The sequence below is a fragment of the Castor canadensis genome, chromosome 3 (genome assembly GCF_047511655.1).
Source record: "Castor canadensis chromosome 3, mCasCan1.hap1v2, whole genome shotgun sequence".
NCBI lineage: Eukaryota > Metazoa > Chordata > Mammalia > Rodentia > Castoridae > Castor > Castor canadensis.
The window spans coordinates 46,016,680-46,035,338 of NC_133388.1; the positions used below are offsets into that span (position 1 = coordinate 46,016,680).

Here is an 18,659-nt window from a genome sequence, read left to right on the forward strand (position 1 = left end):
TTCACAGGCAATTACATCAGACAACTCAGTAATTATGTCTGGGTGTCTACCCTAGACAATGATATGCACAAGGATGTTCAATGAAATGTTTTTTAAATAGTGAAAAATTAGAAATAAATATTGTCCAATGTGTAAAAATAAACTGACATGTCACAAAATGAACATACAGCAGTTAAAATGAAGAGATAATATGAATATATACATGTAGATTGAGGTTATACATACGTGGGCAAGGGAAAAAGTACCACCTTTAGAACACAGGTCATCTTTGGACTTGCTTCAAACATAGAAGGCTTATTATTGTTGTTGTTGTTATTATTATTATTTGTTGTGCTGGGGATTGAATCCAGGGCTTTTTGCATTTTAGACAAGAACTCTACCACAGAGCTATACCAGCAGCCCCAATTTATTTGCTTTTTACAAAATCTGAGGTAAATATGGCAAAAACTAGCATTTGTTAAATATGAGTTTATCATATTCTGTAGTGTTTTTGTTTGTTTGTTGGTTGGTTGGTTGATTTTTTTTGCAGTGCTGAGAATCAAACCCAGGGCATTACACATACTAGTCAAACCCCTTACCACTGAACTACTTTCCCCAGTCCTGTAGTTTTTGTATATTTAAATTTTTCATAAGAAAAATAGTCAAGCAGGAAATGGTAGTTTATCCTATGACCAGAGGGAAAAGTTATCAGAGGTTTATTAATTTTTTTTAGAAATTTTACAGAATGCTAAATTTTAGAGAACCAAAATCCAGAATGTCCACTCTGGTGATTAGGTTTAAGAATTGTAACAATAACAATATGTTTAGGTATGTTGAAACATTCTTCTTTTATCTTCCCAACACTGAAGTTTTGTTTTATTAGCTTAACTTTAGACCTAATTCAGCTAGAATGCACTACTGAATTATAATGCTACAACTGTGAACAAGCTTTGTGGCAGAACAGGGCACTTGTAAATCTGGTTTACTTTGACCTCATAAGTTACTTATTTGTGAAAACTGGCTTGCTTAATGGAACCTCTTCATGCTGTGTTCCATAAGGGATTTTTTTCCCCATAGTAAACGCTAACAATAGCAATGTTTTCCTTTAAAAAATACTCTTTAGTCCTTACTTTAAAACCACAGATATAAATTAGCCATTTCTCTTTTTTAGGTGGCAGACAGTGTAAGAACTTTAATTTTATTTAAAAAGTGGTTTGCCCCACACATATGACCACTTTCCAAACTTGACTTCTGTTGGTGTCAATGGCAAACCCAGTCAAGTGAGCTTCTCCATGGGCCAGACCTGGTCAGGTGAGCACTGAAGCATCTTGGCGGCATCAGGCTGACTTTCTCTGAGCCTCAATCTTCCCAAGTATAAATTAAGGGTACTCGTAAAATCAAGGTCAGGGCCCCACCCAAAATCTAAAGGACCTCATGTTGCTCACCACTGACCTAGTTCCTTTACCACACACAGATCTTCATTTTGCCAGTTTCTGGTGCGAACAGTAAGGCAGTGGGGGGGGGGGATGGATGTGGGGGTGTTATTGTTGTTTCTTACCTTTTACAATAAATCCTCCTATATTACCCTCTGCCTATAAAATGTTCTTCAGTAGGGAAATTCTCAGTACTATTTTGAGAAAAACAGGCATTACTACTTAAGATATGGAAATGAATCCCAGGTCTGCAAATGCACAAACAAGAGAAACTCAGTCCATACTACTGTTACGTACATGGTAACCATCACTACCCTTGACCATGGCAGTAGCTAACATTCTGATGCCCCAAGTTCTCTGACAAGTAAGTCATATTTCTCAGTTTTCACAACAGCTCTATGATGCTGATCTCACTTCACAGAGGAAGAAAGAGAAATTAGAGAGGTTATGTGATATGCCTCAGGTCCTGCAACTTGTCAATGGCATCTTGCCTTCTCCAGTTAACCTTTGGATGGCCTTTAATTATGCAAAGCATTTTTCATAACTAATACTTGGTTGTTATTTCTCTTGGAAAAAAGTGTCACACATACATTATGTGGCAAATCTGAAAAATTGTGAGGAATAAACATCATTTAGGAAATCTGCATGAAGATCCCTGGATCAAAAGACTTTTGGAGATATCTGTCCCAAAGAAGGACTCCACAGAACCATAATACAACACCCCAACAGAAGTCTCCAAAAGTTGTGCACAATATTTTAGATTAATTCACTTCTCCAAGCACCAAGGAGGAATGACAAGATATATTTTGGTTCATTCAACCTGTAGGCACGTTTACTAACTGCTTCTTCATTAACAAGATGCACACTTACTGAAAAACGACATTTATGAAAAACGCAAACTGTGTGCTCAGCAATATTATGGATATTACTGGGCGGTGGTGGGAGCAGGGACAGCTGGAATGACAGAATTAGTAAGGATGAGAAGAAAAAAAAAAATCCAAACTTGGTATTTTAAACAGAGTGCTTACAGGAAGAGGAGGCAAATTCATCATATTTTGTTGGAACATAACTTTGGTTTAAGGACCATCAGTAGCAGAGGATCCTTAAATGAACCATATTTTATACTTCAAATCCAAAATTTGGTGTTCATTTTGATAGCACTTGCTTTTGTAATGACAAGAGAATAAAGAAATAGGTCACTACCTTTGAGATTATACTACTTAGGGGTACAAGGGCAATTGAGAACTAAGCCTTCAGTTGGGAATCTTGTCAGAAAACCCAAGAAACTTCATTAGTGCCAAGACCACCATGTTTGCTCAGTCACTGCCTCAACAAATAAGGTACTGAAAACCTCTTGGTGAAAAAGCTTATGGCTTCACCCTTGGGTTTTTGTTGTTGGTTGCTGCTGTTTTGTTTTAGTGTGTTTTCTTGTTGTAGTTTTGGTTTTTTTACTATGAAATTTATCAGAAATAGCTTTTGAAAATATCCCATAGCATGAAAGAAGATATCTCCTTTGTTTTATAAATAAGGTTAGTATGCTCATAAAAGTTACAGTATTACATTTTTACTGTTTATTCTTAATCACTTTGATATATAAAGCACTGAGTTGATTTATGGATGTCTAACTTCATGTTATATTCCTATTAGTAACACTGAATTTCAAATATTTTGCAAGCATGCATCTAACAATCAATCTATCCATCTATCTGCATATATTGTTCCATCAATGCAATTTTAATTTCATTGTAGCTTGCTCCTATAATCATTTTAAAGAAAGCTCACATGTATTTTTAAATTTGAATTCTAACTTATCTGACATAAGGCATCTGTGATGCCTGAGTTTTAAAGTTTGCATGTGTTTAAAACATGTTCATGATGTTCTTATTTTTAACTTTTAGAATTCCTTAGCTTTTGCTGTGAGCTCTGTAGTTAAACTTATTTTTACTTTCCTAAAGTGAGGGGTTTTTTTTCTTCTATTTTATCACACACAAAATAAAATGTGTTGTTTGATCAGCTTTGTTTTTAACCTTCCAGAGAAAAGTAAAAAACTGAGGTGGAGGGGAAGAAGGGTCCCTGAGCTAAACAAAGAAAATAAGGCCAGGGTCATCATGACAACACAGCATTGGTTGTATCTTAGTTTTTCTTCTAGTTTTAATTGAAGTAGGTGGTAGTTCTGTAATGTTCAAGTTGGCAAGGCTGACCTAGGATTCTGGCAGGTTGGACCATAGGAGAGATGTTCATGATGAAGCTGGCAGATGTCAACGGAGCAGCTGCCACTTTGTGGTTCTCACATGAGAGAAGGCAGGTCTGCAACTGTTCCACGTTCCCCTGAGAGCTCTCTTCAACTTCTGGGGCACATGTGTGTGTTGAGCACTGTGACTAGGGGCCTGGCTTCTACAGGATGCTCATAGCAAAGTCAGAAGAAACAGGGACAGACAGCTTTCAGTCTATCCTCAAACTCTCCAACTTGTTCCTCCTCCCATCGCATCCCTTCTATCTTCTCTTTCCAACTTTCTGCCTGTGGACTTGGTACTCTGACACTGGATGCAAAGACATACTTTTGCAGAGCCTGTCTAGCCACCTTCTGTGATTACTTAAGGTCAATTCCTTATAACAAATTAGATACAGACAGACAAGACACACTGAGACTCCCCTAATTGTCCTGCTTCTCTGACTGAAACCAGACTGCTAAAAAACACACTGTACATTTTTCAAACAAAGCAATTTTATCTTTACCATCACAATAAGAATAATTCAAGGTCAGAGGGAGAATAATGTGCAGTAGAAATACTGGGAAATATTTGTATAAAGTAAACAAATCAAAGTAAATCACCCACAATCCTACCTAACAACTGTGTTTCTGTCTGTTCATATACATCTAAGTACCTACATTTGAAAACTTGTTATCATACTAACTATGCATACTATTATTATCTATTTTTGCCTTGACATTACATTCTAAGCTGTTTATTAAAATTTCTTTGGAAAATTTCTCACTGGCTGCAAGATACTTGCAAGATATTTGGATGTGTACCATAATATAACCATCTTCCTTTCAGTCATTTATAACCATTGACTTTTAGAGACAACATTGAAAGAACATCCTTACATATAATTCTGTCTGCAACTGTGATCACTTCCTAGATTAGAGATATTTCAGGCTCTGCATACACAGTATCAGATGGTTTTGGTCACATCCCTGGTCAATCAATATTTCATGCTTAGGTCAATAGTCAAAATACTTATCCAGAAGAAAAGCACAGAGCTGATAGTGCAGTGTGGGAATAGGTTTCCCCTGCTGTGCTAGGCCAGGAAAGAACCCCTCAGTCCCTGACTCTTGGGGAAGACTGGTAGGCCCTTGTGGGAAGGAACAAATTGGCACTGTGAATTTTATCAGTAGCACTTGGGGAAGCTTCTCTTTACCAAGTGGAAGTTAGTAATATTTTGGCAGATATCACAGATTGACTGTGGCATTGTCATGGAACATGGACCTGTGTTGGAGATTTCAACTGACTTTCTCTTGTCCAGGCTGAACAAACCTGTTTTCCCCTCAGTGCCTTCACTTTTCAAAAGCTTAGCCCTTTATAGGTTTCCTAACAAGCCCTATAAATTATGCTTATTAATAATCAGATAAGGTCAACAGTCTATAAATGTGACTAAGCAATGGCAAAGGGACAAAGAACAAAATACAAATCAGGAGGGAAAGGGTATAGTACATGTGAGTGTATCTTAAATGTTGAGCAGGAACCTGTTTTTAAACAATGGAAGGAGGACTGGAGGTGTGGCTCTATTGGTAAAGTGCCTCCTTTGCAAGAGTGAAGCCCTGAGTTCAAACCCCTGTCCCACCAAATAAATGAATAAAAAAAAACAATGGAATGAAAGCATAACAACATTAACTCTCTCCCTGGCATAACCAATGGTGCAAAGTGGTGGAGGGACAGTCCCCTCAGTCACACTCCCAGAGGTGAGTCACACCTTCCTCTGTGCCTCAGAACCTTCTGCTTCCCCTATTGTAGAACTTATGACAAGACTCAACAAACATTTGGTTTTATCTGCCTCTTCTATCAGAACCACTCCAAGAAATTTTACTTCTTTGTTTAATCATCCTTGGAATCTAGCAAAGGGCTTTCCTAGAGAAGATATTCAGTATAAAAACTAAGTAATCACACAATGTGCCCTTCACCACCTGCAGTGCTTCAAGGAGTGAAACACCAGAAACACAGAACTTGTTATTTCTTACTGTTTCAGGCAGGGGTTACTACAAAGCTTCGTTTCTCAGTACCAGGGAATATGTGAACATAGAACAGGGAGTTTTGGAGCCTGCAGAACCCAGAGGTGCTTATGATTGCATGCTTACTGTGCATCCCTTATACATTCTTTGGGGGGGGGGGGACAGACTTTTTTTTTTCTTTTTTTGTTTTTTGGTTCTAGGGATTAAAACTACACACTCACACTTGCTAGGCAAGCACTCTACCACTTGAGCCACACACCCATTCCTTTCTTTTTTTTTTTTTTCGAGATATAATCTCACTAACTTTGCCCAGGCAGCCCTTGAACTTGAGATCCTCCTGCTTCTACCTCTCAAGTAGCTGAGTCTTGGCAAATTTTATTCTACTTATGACTGCTTCTGCCACTTTCTTTAAGACTTCATAATTTAAGAGCATGAATGCCAATTTGAAACTGTCGTAAGGTTAATAATCCAATGGCAAGAAACCAAACCAGGTACTTCTAAAGAAGTCTAGTAATAGAGTTGGGGATGTGACTTGGTGGTAGAATGCTTGCCTGCATGCAAGGAGCCCTGGGCTTGATCCCAAGCATCACCAAAAAAAAAAAAAAGACATAAGTCTATTTTCTCCCTTTTCCTGCTCCTTCTTCCAAATCTTGTTTCTCTTCCCAGTCCCTCCATGGAGCTTCTCATTAGGGTATGGGATGACTAAAGGACTAATGTCTCATCTCACCTCCTTGTTTCCCAGCTAACTTGTTGACTGTTGGGTAAGAAACTGATGGCTCCTTTTGTCTTTAATTCCACTACTTTAGCATATGCCTTAGTCTTCTTCTGATCAAATCACTTGGTCTGGGCACTCCAAATATAGGCTTTCCCAACTGCAGTTGCTGAAAGAATCTCACACCCCAATACAACTTTCATCTTTGTGTGCTCAGGGTGATAGAACTCCATTTTGTGGGAAAGAGTAGGGAATTGATCCAATTAGGAAATACAAACCAAATAAAAGGAGTGAATGAAAAATGCTCGCTGAATTTTCAGCCACTTTCTCTAGATGTCTTCCGAATGTACCTAGCACCACATCAGCAATTTGCTGAAATCACAAGAGCTGAACTGAAGCCAGGTTAGAAGATTCTCGCATGATTTAATTAAGCTAGAATCAAACACATACTCTACAGCAGAGGGGAAATTCACCTTCCCCAAAGTTGTCCTCAAAATCTACAGACACACAATATGAAGAATCTAATGCTACTTACTTAAGGCTTGGCTTTAGAGACCAAAAACAATAGGAAAAATTTAGGCACAGTGGTCAAATCCTGACCTGTACCTCAAATATCTGATGTCATTACACCTAACAGTGTCTATAGCCCCATTTGCTTCCTTTGCAAACTCTAAAGCCCAAGGAGGGGTAAGAGCATTTTCTGGATACTTAAAGGACTGATTAAGTAACACAAAGAACAGCAATTAAAGATTTCTTCCTGGGATTGTTGTTACTACAATACAGTATATATGCTACTTTACTGTCACCTTGCTGAAGCCCTACTTCTTACTTTTCCCAGGGTTTAAAAATCATGTTAACAATAAGCAAATATAGCATGGCCAGATGCCTTTTGTGGTCAGATGGTTCATTGTTTAAAAAGCTTCAGTTTAAATCCAAAAGATTGTTAGCAGATGCAGTTTCTGGCTGGAGACTGGGAAAAACATCATTTAAACAAAAGAGTATGTTGTGATTGGAACTAAAAAGGGAATTACCTTTAAAGATAAGAACCACAAACATTTCCTATTTGAAAATACCCCCAACCCCACCATCAGGACCTTTTGGGGACTGTTCATGAAAGTTTAAAAATTTGACAGTGGATTGTTGTCTATAACAAACCAGGGGAAACCAACCAGTCTAGTAACTGTGATAGATTTGTTTGGACTTTCAGCAAGACCATAACATGCATCTCTGACTCTCGCCCCAGATTACTCAATTAGGCAAAATTACAACTCACTTCTTTCCAATCATTTTAGCCCCAAGAAATACTTTTGCTGCTTTTTATTTTGACTCTGGAAATAAGTTTTCAACCAGAGACTTAGAGAGTTTCCTAAATGAACACAGAGCTGATAAGAAGACAGCTGCTGCTGGGGCTCAAGTCTCTGTTGGACAGAAAAGGGGCAGTTGGCTCAGGAAACCCTGGGCCTGTGCTCAAGTCCCAGTCTTGTTTGCTTCCACCACTTCTGTCCGCTTTTACACACAGAGCCTGCTTTTCACCAGTTCCTGTGGTCTGTTTCTCTTGGCTTCAGTGGGCCCTTACTCTATGGCTTTACTATGTGGGAGAATGTCTGTGCTGTCCTGGGTTCTAATCTTGACAGATGGAAAATTTGAAGGCAGCATGAATGTAGCTTTCCCTCAGCCTGAGAAATGGATGTGGTTTTGCTGGCTGGCAATAAACCTGATCTAAAAAAGCTACCCAAGTATGTTCCAAAGAAAATAATCTGTTCTTAAGATCAAGCATGGTCACCATGGAACTCCATTCTAAGAGACATCTTATTATCTGAAGAGGTAAACATCATATCTTTTTGCTGGTTAGGTTTTTATGATCTCAAATTCATTACATATTTCTTGATTTATTGAAATGTCCAAAAAAGTTCAGTTTCAGACCACAGCCATAGTATACAGCCTGAGAAGTTCTAATAAAGAATATTCTAAGTCAAGCAATGCTACCATCTATTTTAAAGCAAGGCAGATGTATAAGCCCATGGGATTCCCCCCCCAAATTAACATGATCCCCTCTCAGCCATGCCACTGCTAAGTCACATAAGGAATCCAAGCTGCTAAAAAGGAGGTAGCAGAAGTGCATTCCCTGACACCTGTGTAATCTGGCCAGGTAACTAATAAGAAGGGCCCATCCATCAAGACATGGGATTCTGCAGTCAGTGGCCACATCCACATTCATCCTCCCACAAAAAGCCAACTTCATCATGCACACTTGAGACAAAGCTTGCACTGCAATCTGAGAGGCCTGGAAATTGAAAAATGAGCAGCAGCTGTGAGCCCCAGGTCCTTACTATCCTCCGGGGTTTGCCTTCTCTGATGAAAGGGGCAGTAGTTTCCATGATTAACTTTCAATTGCTGTCAAGGGTGTAATAAAATCTGGGAAAGAAGAAAACTTTCCCCTCAGTCAACTGCTCCCATTTTCTTGCCCTTTCCCCTCCTCCAGTGCATTTTCTCAATTCCTACTTTGCATTGCTTCCTAATTTTGAGGAAAAACCTGCACTAGGAGGAGCCAAAATAGACAGGGTGCTCTGTATACACAGGCACCAGAGATTTTTCTTTCATAGTCCCAATGGCAGGCCTTTAACATAGCAGTGTGGAAAAGTCCCTGGCTTCCAAAGACCACATAATCCCAGGGGCAGGGTGAATGCATTTTATTTTGATTTTCAAATGCCTTCCCAGTGTGCTATATATTTCTTGAGCTGTGACAGTCCATTCAATGAGGTTTTCAATGGCAAGATGTGTCCAAAGAGAGAATATGGAAGAGAAGACAACATGCCGTCTGATGAAGACATCTTACTGGCTGTTACTGGGTGAAGACACTTAAGACCTCAATTTAGGCTGCTCTGACAGCAACTCAGTCATCATCCTGAGAGGACAGAGCTGGACATACCTCTTAGCAAAAACCACCAGAACCAAATCTGACACGTATTTCTACCCATTACAAATGCTCAGGAGGAAACTCAAATATGCTTTAAATTTTTTGGCAAGATTGGCACAACATTATGCCCATTTTGGTTCAAGTCTCTATCGGAACAAAAGGAAAAGGGGCAATAGGTACCCGTGAGAAGAATGAGTTGAAAAATGGATACGGGGATGGTCTAAAAATCTGCCACAGGTTTTAAGAGCTGGCAGAGTGAGGCTTATCTCAGGAGATGCAGTCAATGGAGTGATACCTAGTACCTTGGATGCTAGGGAGTAAGAGCTTTCAGTAGTTTTGCTGCACGCCCCCACCATGTCCATTTTCCCTATCTCCTAAGATAACAGAAACCCTAGTTTTTAGATGGGAAGTGACTGCCCAGAATGAAGACTTTGTTTTTTGAAGCAAAGTATAGCCATGTTCCTAACAGTGAGTATAAGGGGATGTCAGGTGTATAACTCCTGAAATGTTCCCCTAAAAGTGTAGATGGCAGAGTTTGCACCTTTCCTCCCTTTTCTATATCCTTAGTTTGAAATTTAAAATGGCTGGAAAGCCACTTCAGACCATTAGGATAAGGCCACATCTTAGAGTGGGCAAAATGTAAAGTTGCTAGAAAGTGGTCACAGAGAGCTTTGAGCCCATAATAACCATCATGACCTACACACTGTTATGTAATAGGCAGAGAGGACATTTCTATTTCACAAAAGACACACACAATCACAAATAGCAGTTACAGGTGCAGGGGAGCTCAATGACGTACTGACAAAAGCAATATCCAAGGCATTGGCACTTTGTCCCATGTAAACCCAAGGTTGCCACACATCACACATTTAATCTGGATTTTAGCATCATAAAGAGCTGTTTGAGTGCTGGTGGCAGATTAAAAATGATAATTTTCCAGTTAACCATAGTTACAATGAGTATCTTACCTTTTTCTTGCTACAGTATATTTGCCACTTTTTCTCAGCTGGAAGTGCAAACATGGCTTCCCTGTGTTTGTCTGTGAGGTCAAGTTCATCCTGAAAAAAAAAAAATAGTATCTCATAGATTAAATGCTCTTCTTACAGAGAACATGATCAGTATCATTAGAGAAAAAACACCAATACATATTTAAATGAACTTGAAAAAGATCAAAGGTATGTCAAGGCATGTGTTACTATCATTAGGGTGAGGCACGGAGTACAAGATGGACAAAGCACAGCCCTACAAGTACCAAAGATTGAGGAAAAGGGAGCCCAGCTTGGACAGAATCATCCTGACCAACCACCAATGGCTGTATTGGGTCCACTGAGCAATAAAAGCTATCATACCCAAGAGTTTAATCATTTTGAAGATGACTCTGAGGCTGGGCCCTGAAGAACTTGGACATGATGGGTAGAGGAGCAAGTGCTGGAGTTTAGCTATCCACTGTCCCCAAAAGGTCCATGTGCTAAAGGCTTGGCCCCCAGGTGGCATATTGGGAGGTGATGGAAACTTTGGTAGGTGGGGCCTAGTAGGAGGTCCTTAGGTCACTGGAGGTGTGCCACCAAAGGAACTATAGGGCCCTGGCCATTTCCTCTCTCTCTCTCTGCTTCCCAGCTGTGAGGTCAGTAGTTTTGCTCAGCCACTACACCCACTGTCATGTGCTATCTCACCACAGGTTCAAAACACTGGGCCAATCAGTCATGAACTAGAACCTCCAAAACTGTGACCAAAATTAACCTTTTCTTTTTACAAAGTATCCTTAGGTATTTTGTGACAGTGGCAAAAAGGTGACCAACACAGCAACAGAACAAAGGTCAGGCTGTGGAAGAGTCAGTACATTAGGGGACAATGGTCAGCTTAGCCAGACTGGGTTATGCAAAGCATTGCCACATAAAAGGTTTGGCAGGTAGGGCATGACTGGTTTTATAGAAAGCCTTAAATGTCAAACTAAGGAGTCTCTTGAACTATTCTCTGAAACAGATGAGCCAATGAAGTTCTGAGCAAGAGTATAACATCATCATTGCCAAATATTAGTTCCTAACATTTCCTAAGTATTTTACACATGTGTAATTTCTCACTTCTCACAATGACGGTAAGAGTCTCACTCACAGCATCCTCATTATAATAATAATTCCCACTAACAGAGCTGGGAAAAATTTAGAGTAAAGATTGGGTAAGTCACTTGCTCAAGACTACATACCTGCTAAATGATAGGGCTTTCTTTTAAACCCAGAGCTGTCTGACTCAGGAGTCCAGACTCTTAGCTGCTTAGATCAGTGTTTAAAAACATTAAATTTATAGTGGCATGTAGCTTAGATTGGACACTAAAGAAAGGCAATCTACAGACATTCATAACTAGTGAATAACAACAACAGGATAATGAATATAAAGTGCTTAGAGAAAAGCTCTTGGCATTTAATAAGAACTCAATCCCTGGTCAATGTTATTATTGAGCATCTGGTACATTTTCAATCCCATAGGGAAAGTTATCTAGTTGAGAGTAGTAGATTGGTGGGTATGGATAAGACACAAAAGCTATAAATTAAGGCATGATAAGGTTTCCACCCCTGAGGAATATGAACTTACTGCCTCCCCCCAGTCGCATGGCTTTTGTACTTATCTGCAGTCCTAACACATTAGTGAGCATGCAGGCATAACATGTCAGCCTCAGATCTTATACTCCTACCACCATTTAGTCATCAAGTCCTATTACATCTTCCTTCCTTGAAATATCTCACCATTTTCCTTTTGTTTAATTCCCGGTGAAACAACCCAAACTTACTTATGCCCTAATAACCTCTCCCTTGGCTCTTACATAGCCTCCCACTGTTCTTCATTGTCTTTCTAACCCTTCCTGCTCTGCATGGTTATAATTCTCTTAAAGCAGCCAGGACTGAATAGGTAGGAGGAGGTGCAGCATGTATACTTTGTTGTTTCCAAGGCATTGCTGATACTGCTCATCTAGAAACCACACTTTAGAGCCACTGCCTTGAAAACAGCATCTGTGCTGCTTCAAGCTCCCAGTTCAAAAAACTTCATTACTTCCATGTTGCCTGAAAAATTAATTATCCATGCCTTAGCCTGCCTCTTGAGGTCTTCCATTTATAACCCAACTTACTCTGCAGACTTGCTTCTACTTATCCCATTACACCATCTCTCATTAACACCTACCCCTCCAGAGCTTAGTACATGCCAGCTTCCCTGGGGAAGTTTTTAGTCTTGTTAAGTCTCCAGGATGAGCATATCTCTCTTGGAAGGGTTGGCAACATCACCTAAACATGTAGTAATACCTGGGTGGCAAATGTACTAGTGTTATTTTTGTCATCATTTGAACATAAATCAGTTGCTAGTTTCTTTTAAGAGCAAGATAAAGAGTTAAGACAGACACACTCACACACTCACATACACACACACACTTACATTCTAACCACAAGAAACTAGCTATTAAGAATTTCAACAATGAACAACCAGGGAAGGAATAAAGGATTTTTTTTTTTATAGAAAATTCCATTATGAGGGAACATGTTTAAAATGTTACAATTTTGGCATGCAGCTGTTACATATGTGAAGTAATTATTTTCCTTCCTTTCTTCCTTTTTAAATTTCCTGTACGTCACACCTGGTCTCACCTACTGAAGAATGGGGGAAAGAAGGGTGACATGAATCACTTCCCAACAATCAGGTCAGTTAATCAAATCAAAAATGGTTCAATAACCGTTGCTTACTTTGGGGAAAAGGCTTTGATTTGAGAGGGAGAGAGAGAAGCAGCACTATTAATAGTGCATCTTTTACTACACTATAACACAGCTTTTGCTAAATGAGCAGAGGTGTGAAGTGTGTGAATCCTAAAACCCAGAAATTTATAGCTAAGGGTATTAATAGTAGTTGATTTTGCTCTTCAAGGTAGATAACTTATGCTTCTGCTGAGATGCAGAAATGGCCAAAGTTAAACTGAGAGAACACAGAACTGCTATGACTTAGGAACAGATGGCTTCAGGCATGCAGAGAAAATGGTCACAGAATAAAAACATAAAACAATGTTATCTTTAGATATAATTTTTGGATTACAGTAAGAAAATGGAAAAGAATAATGTGTTTTGATAATAGTAATACCCAACAATTATTGAGTAATTTTGTGTGTGTTAACAGTAATGTATATGAGTTAGTTTACTTTAATCCTATAAAGTGGGTAATATTTTTATCCCATTTTCCAGAAAACTGGGTCATAGAGAGCTTCAGCACCTTGCTGAAGGCAACATAGCTAGTAACTAGTGAAAGAGGAACTTGAGTTGACTGGTTACAGAGTCCATGTTCTTAACCACTATACTGTTCATTCTATCAACTGACCAACATGTAGGTAGAATCATGTCAGAGACTGAGGCATGAAAAGGCATCCATCAACCAAGTGTCTGTTAGCACAGAGAGGGAGGATTTGTTGGCAGCTAACCCTGAGTTCTAGATCTGGCTTTTCTTGATCATGCAACTTTGGACAAGTGACTTAACATCTGAATTTGAATGCCTTCATCTGAAGACAGAACTATACCATATTCCCGATAGTTGTCAAGGATGCATTCATGCAACCAAAAATATTTTTGCTGAGTATCTACTCTGTACTAGGCATTGTGACAGATGCAAGGGACAGAACGGTATTATGTTCTCATGAGAGCAGAAGGGAAATCAAATACTCACACTAAGGTGATGACATATTAAGCAGAGTTTTGAGAGTTCACTTGTGGGAAAGATGGGACAGGGAAGGCTTTTCCAGGGAAGAGAAGCAAATGCTTAGAAATAAATAGGAATTAAATAGGCAAAAAGAACCTGAGACAGGGAACAGGAGGTGTGAAAGCCATTCTGAACTTTGGTCTTTATCTTCAGAGTAATCAGAGGTCACTGATGGATTCCGAGCAAGCATAGTGACATAGATTTAATGAGGAAATAATTAATCTAGGGAGTGCCTAAGTACAACGTCCACGATGTGATGAGACCCTCACCCCTCCATTCCAAAAGTCTCTCTGCTCTGACAAATTCTATTTTAATAATGTGGCTGAATCTAGCATGCAGGACTCTAAGAGACTATCCCAGACTTAAGAGATCCATCAACACCCACTCACCGTCCTACCCATTCCAGGATCAGGGCTAGACATTAAAGAATACAAAGATGAACAGCACATTTATTTCAAGGAATTTATGCTCTAGGTAGGAAGACAAGATGATAGACGTTTTTAACAGTTCCCTTTCTTTTCAAGATAAAGCCCAAATTCCACAGCAGGTAAAGGACACTTTCTGACAAGGTCTCTGCTGACCTGCCTCACCTCACCTCCCCCTGCACCAGCAGCACCTTCCAGCACTTCTGATCACAGGTTGCCAAGTTTGCATATGCTGCGCTCTTTTTCCGGAAAGCCCTTCCCACTGTGACTAAGGAGCAACACTATTCATCCAAGCTTATCCGAGCTATCAACCACTCCCTCCAAGCAGCCCATCCTGGCTTTCCTGGGATGGGCAACTCCTCTGTGCTTTACGGATTTATCACATGGCTACCTGGCTATAGTTCATTATGATCTGGCTCCCGGATGTCAGGAGCTCAGTTTATTTTATTCATCTTTATATTGGTTGTCATCCCCTAAAACAATGTAACACAGCAGGCACATCACACAAAAAAAAGAGGGGGATAAGCTAGGAGGGAAGAAGATTGGGAAGGGATGCTGTAAGATACAGAGAAAATCAATGCATTTTACAGATTAAAACTTATACTTTCTTCCTTTTTTGGAGGGTCTATATACAGTTAAATACACAGATCTGAAGAATATCATTTTTGAGTTGGCAAAGGCATACACTGAAGTGGTTGTAGCATGTTATACTTCTCCTGATGACAACTGATGCTTGAATATACTTTTTCATGTGTTTATTAGCTACTCATTAGTGTTCTTTTTGTGAAGTGTCTATTCAAAACTTCTGCCCATCTTATTTTCATTTTATTTTATTCACTTTTATTTGAAAGGAGTTCTTCATGTATTCTGGAAACATATCCTTTGTCAGAGGCATCTATTGAAAATATTTCCCCTAGCCTGTGGCTCACCTTTTCATTTTGTTAGCAATGTATTTTGATTGTCAGATTTTAAAAATATTTTGATTAAGTCTAATTTATAAACATTTTCTTTTGCATTTAATGATTTTAAGTCTTTGAGAAACCTTTGCAGGGCTGAGGATGTGACTTAGTGGTAGAGCACTTCTGTAGCATGCAGAAATGCCCTGGGTTTGACCACTAGTAGCATGAGAAGAAAAAGAAAAATCTTTGCAACTCTCTAGTAAAAAAAAGCATATTCTGTAGTTTCTTCTAAAAGCTGTATATAGTTTTATTTTTAGCTTTCATGTTTGAATCAATGGTCTATCTCATAGACACCACTCCTGGAAAACATACAGTGTTTTAGTTACAAACCAGTTGCATTGCTTTTGCCTTCTCTCTCTTCCAGCTCCTTACAGTGCTTTAGAAACACTGCTAGGTAAGGGGGGAAATAAAGCACAGTTGTTGGAAAAAGGGGGAAAGAATGGAAAGAAATTAATTTCAAAATTATTCTGACATTTGTTTAAGCTCTAAAATTACTTGAAAGTAATGTTGTAGGGGATTTTTCACTGTGGTAATGAATTCAAATACTGAAAGAGGCAGTTACAGGAAGCACAGCAGTAAGGAGCACTACCTCTCGAATAGCACCCATTCATGTGAATTATTTCAGAGAAAGTAAATCTTACAGAGGCGGAAAGATCAGTGTTGACCTGGGGCTGGAAGCAAGAGGAGAAATGACTGCAGATGGACACCAGAACACGGGGTGTTGGGAATGTTCTAAAACTGCAGTGGTGATGGCTGCACAACTGTCTGCGTTTATTAAAATTCATCAAGTTCTGTACTTGATGGACTCTGTGACATGTAAATTATACCTTAATAAAGCCGTTAAAAAACAAAAATCAAACCTGCTGCTGGTGCCTCAGAGTAAAGAAAATACAGCATTGTGTACATAGTAAGGAAGTAAAATTCAGATTGAACATCAGGTAAGCCATGAGTTGGTTCAGAGGAGATCCTGGTCAGGAAAGAAGTGTGTAAGGGAAAAGCAAACTGTGCACCCCTTTAGAGCAAGGAGCTCAATCTAAGAAATATCACAATTTTACACACAGCTTTTATTTGACACCACAGATCACTTCCATGAAATATCCTCTTCCTTTCCTGGGATAATTCTGTACAGTCAATTAGTGTATATTCATTCCACTAAGGCCAAGAGATAGACAATGTGACCCTCAAGTCCCCTTAATAAGTTAACATTTAAGTTAAGTGATACCTTAATATTAATATGAAGTCCCTTGGAGTGTTTTGTTTCTCTTCAGTTTGGATTTTGCTTTTCTTCCGAGTGGCGGTGTTATAGAAGATGCTTGGCTACTTGACATACATTTTAGTCAAGTTTTCCACTAAGATTAACAATCAAGTGTAATTAGCTGAGGCCCAGGAAGTACCATGGCTGCCCCCGGACCGCAGACTTGGATGGCCTATCTCCTTGCATTGGTAGCAGAACATTCTTTTTCATATTCTTTCTGGATGGAGTTTTGAAAGTCAATTAAAGGAAAATGATCTTGTAAGTGAGGAAAAAGAGAAACCTTTGCACTAAGCACCATTCTCTTCTATACAAGGTTCAAGTTTCTTAAAAATTAAAACCAACAGACAGAATCCTAAAGGTCCTTCTTCGAGAAGATATTAATTATACTTTAATATATTTATAAAATGTTTCATATATTTATAATATACTGAAGGAAAGGTTTTTTTTTTTTTTTTTTAATTAAGAAGAAAGGATCTCCAAGAGAAGCCTAGCTGTAAGAACTACAGTTCTAGGCTTCATCCTAACAAAGCGTGTTATTAAACCCCATTTCTAAAAGATTCTGGACAAAGAAATCTCACCGGATCCTACACTGTAGAGCAATCAGGCAGCTCTACAGAGAAACACACATAAATCATTAAACAATTGGCACAGAACAAATCAATCTAAGGAAATGGATTGATTTGCTAGATAAAACAAGGGAAGGAATTTTGAAAGAATGTACAATAAGGGTCTTGAGTGAGTAGAAAGATTTATACTCTAAAATAACAAGTTTTTTTCAGAGATTTCAGCTTGTTGTAATATTTACAAAAACCTCCAAAGCAATAGCTAAAACAGGTATTCTTCGAAAAACACAACTACAAAATCAATAGATTTCAAGTAAATTCCTGGCTAACAAAAAAAATCTCACTGCACCAGTGGCTCATAAGCATAATCCTAGCTACTTGGGAGGCTAGATCAGGAGAGGATTATGGTTCAAGGCCAGCTCAGGCAAACAGTTCATGAGAGTCCATCTCCAAAATAACAAGAGCAAAATGGACTGGAGTTGTGGCTCAAGCAGTAGAGTGCTTGCTTGGCAAGCAGGAAGCCCTAAGCTCAAAACCCAATCCCACAAGAGAGAGAAGGAGAGGGATGAGGAGGGGTTGGGGGAGAGAAAGAGAGAGAGGGAGAGAGGGAGGGATAGAGGGAGGGAGGGAGGAATGAAGGGGGTGGGAAGAAATCTCCTCATTAGGGATTTTATTTCTAATGAGTAAGCTAACCATATGTGCATACAAATATGTATTTAGATAAAACTTAGGAAGATATGTGAATAATCCCAGGGGGAATGGAGAGTAAGAAAAATGAGGAGGCAAGAGGAGCTAAAACAGGCCTTTGGGGTTACCCTCCTCATAGACTCACTGATTAGCATGGTTTGTATTTTGGAGGGTTTTTTTTTTCTGTTTTCTTTTTAATGGTTCTTGATAAGCTACCCATTCATCTAACTCAATGTAGAGTACTCAATTTCCAACCCTATTATTACTCAGGCCAGTCTTACTTTCCTCCTTCAAATCTGCCCACAGCAAACAGACCCAACTCACCTAGCCTAACCCTACCCAGCAGTTTCCCACAGTTCTCCTGGTGTACCTCAAGGATGTACCAACATTAACAGTGCATTCTCTGAATGGAAACTCCCCCTCCCATCCTGCAATACAACACTATAGAAATAAGTCAATCCTCCAGACAAGCCAGTGACCAGACCACAAGTCAGAAGACTTGTGATAAGTTCAACATCAAGTGGGAAAGGCCAGACAAAGCAGATGGAGGATGGGAGAAAATGTACCATGAGGCTGCAGTAAGTCATTAAACTCATGAACACGCAGTCCCACAAAAGCATATGACCATCACATCCAGGAGTCACAAAATGCCAACACTGCTCTTAAAATCTAACCACAATGACCCTGAGAACAATATATTTTCATGACAGTAGTTAGAATGCCACATAAGATTTTTGTCAGTTTAAGTTGAGGAATATTCGGTGAATTATTAC

The 18,659-nt window shown here is 39.2% G+C and overlaps 2 protein-coding genes across 7 annotated transcripts in view; one reads left to right on the forward strand and one right to left on the reverse strand.

Annotated features, from left to right (window-relative positions):
- Nucleotides 1-13,039, forward strand: part of L3hypdh (trans-L-3-hydroxyproline dehydratase) — a 151,128-nt gene extending 138,089 nt beyond the window's left edge. The window contains exon 5 of the mRNA XM_074067880.1: nucleotides 12,914-13,039. Coding sequence (XP_073923981.1) covers nucleotides 12,914-13,024 — 111 coding nt within the window. The 3' untranslated portion in view covers nucleotides 13,025-13,039. The remainder of the gene's footprint in view (nucleotides 1-12,913) is intronic.
- The window catches only part of Daam1 (dishevelled associated activator of morphogenesis 1), a 162,323-nt gene that overhangs the window by 71,006 nt on the left and 72,658 nt on the right, over nucleotides 1-18,659 (reverse strand). For all 6 annotated transcript variants that reach the window (XM_074067875.1, XM_074067876.1, XM_020178957.2 and 3 more), the window contains exon 3: nucleotides 10,241-10,330. In XM_074067875.1, the coding sequence (XP_073923976.1) occupies nucleotides 10,241-10,330 (90 nt within the window). The remainder of the gene's footprint in view (nucleotides 1-10,240; nucleotides 10,331-18,659) is intronic.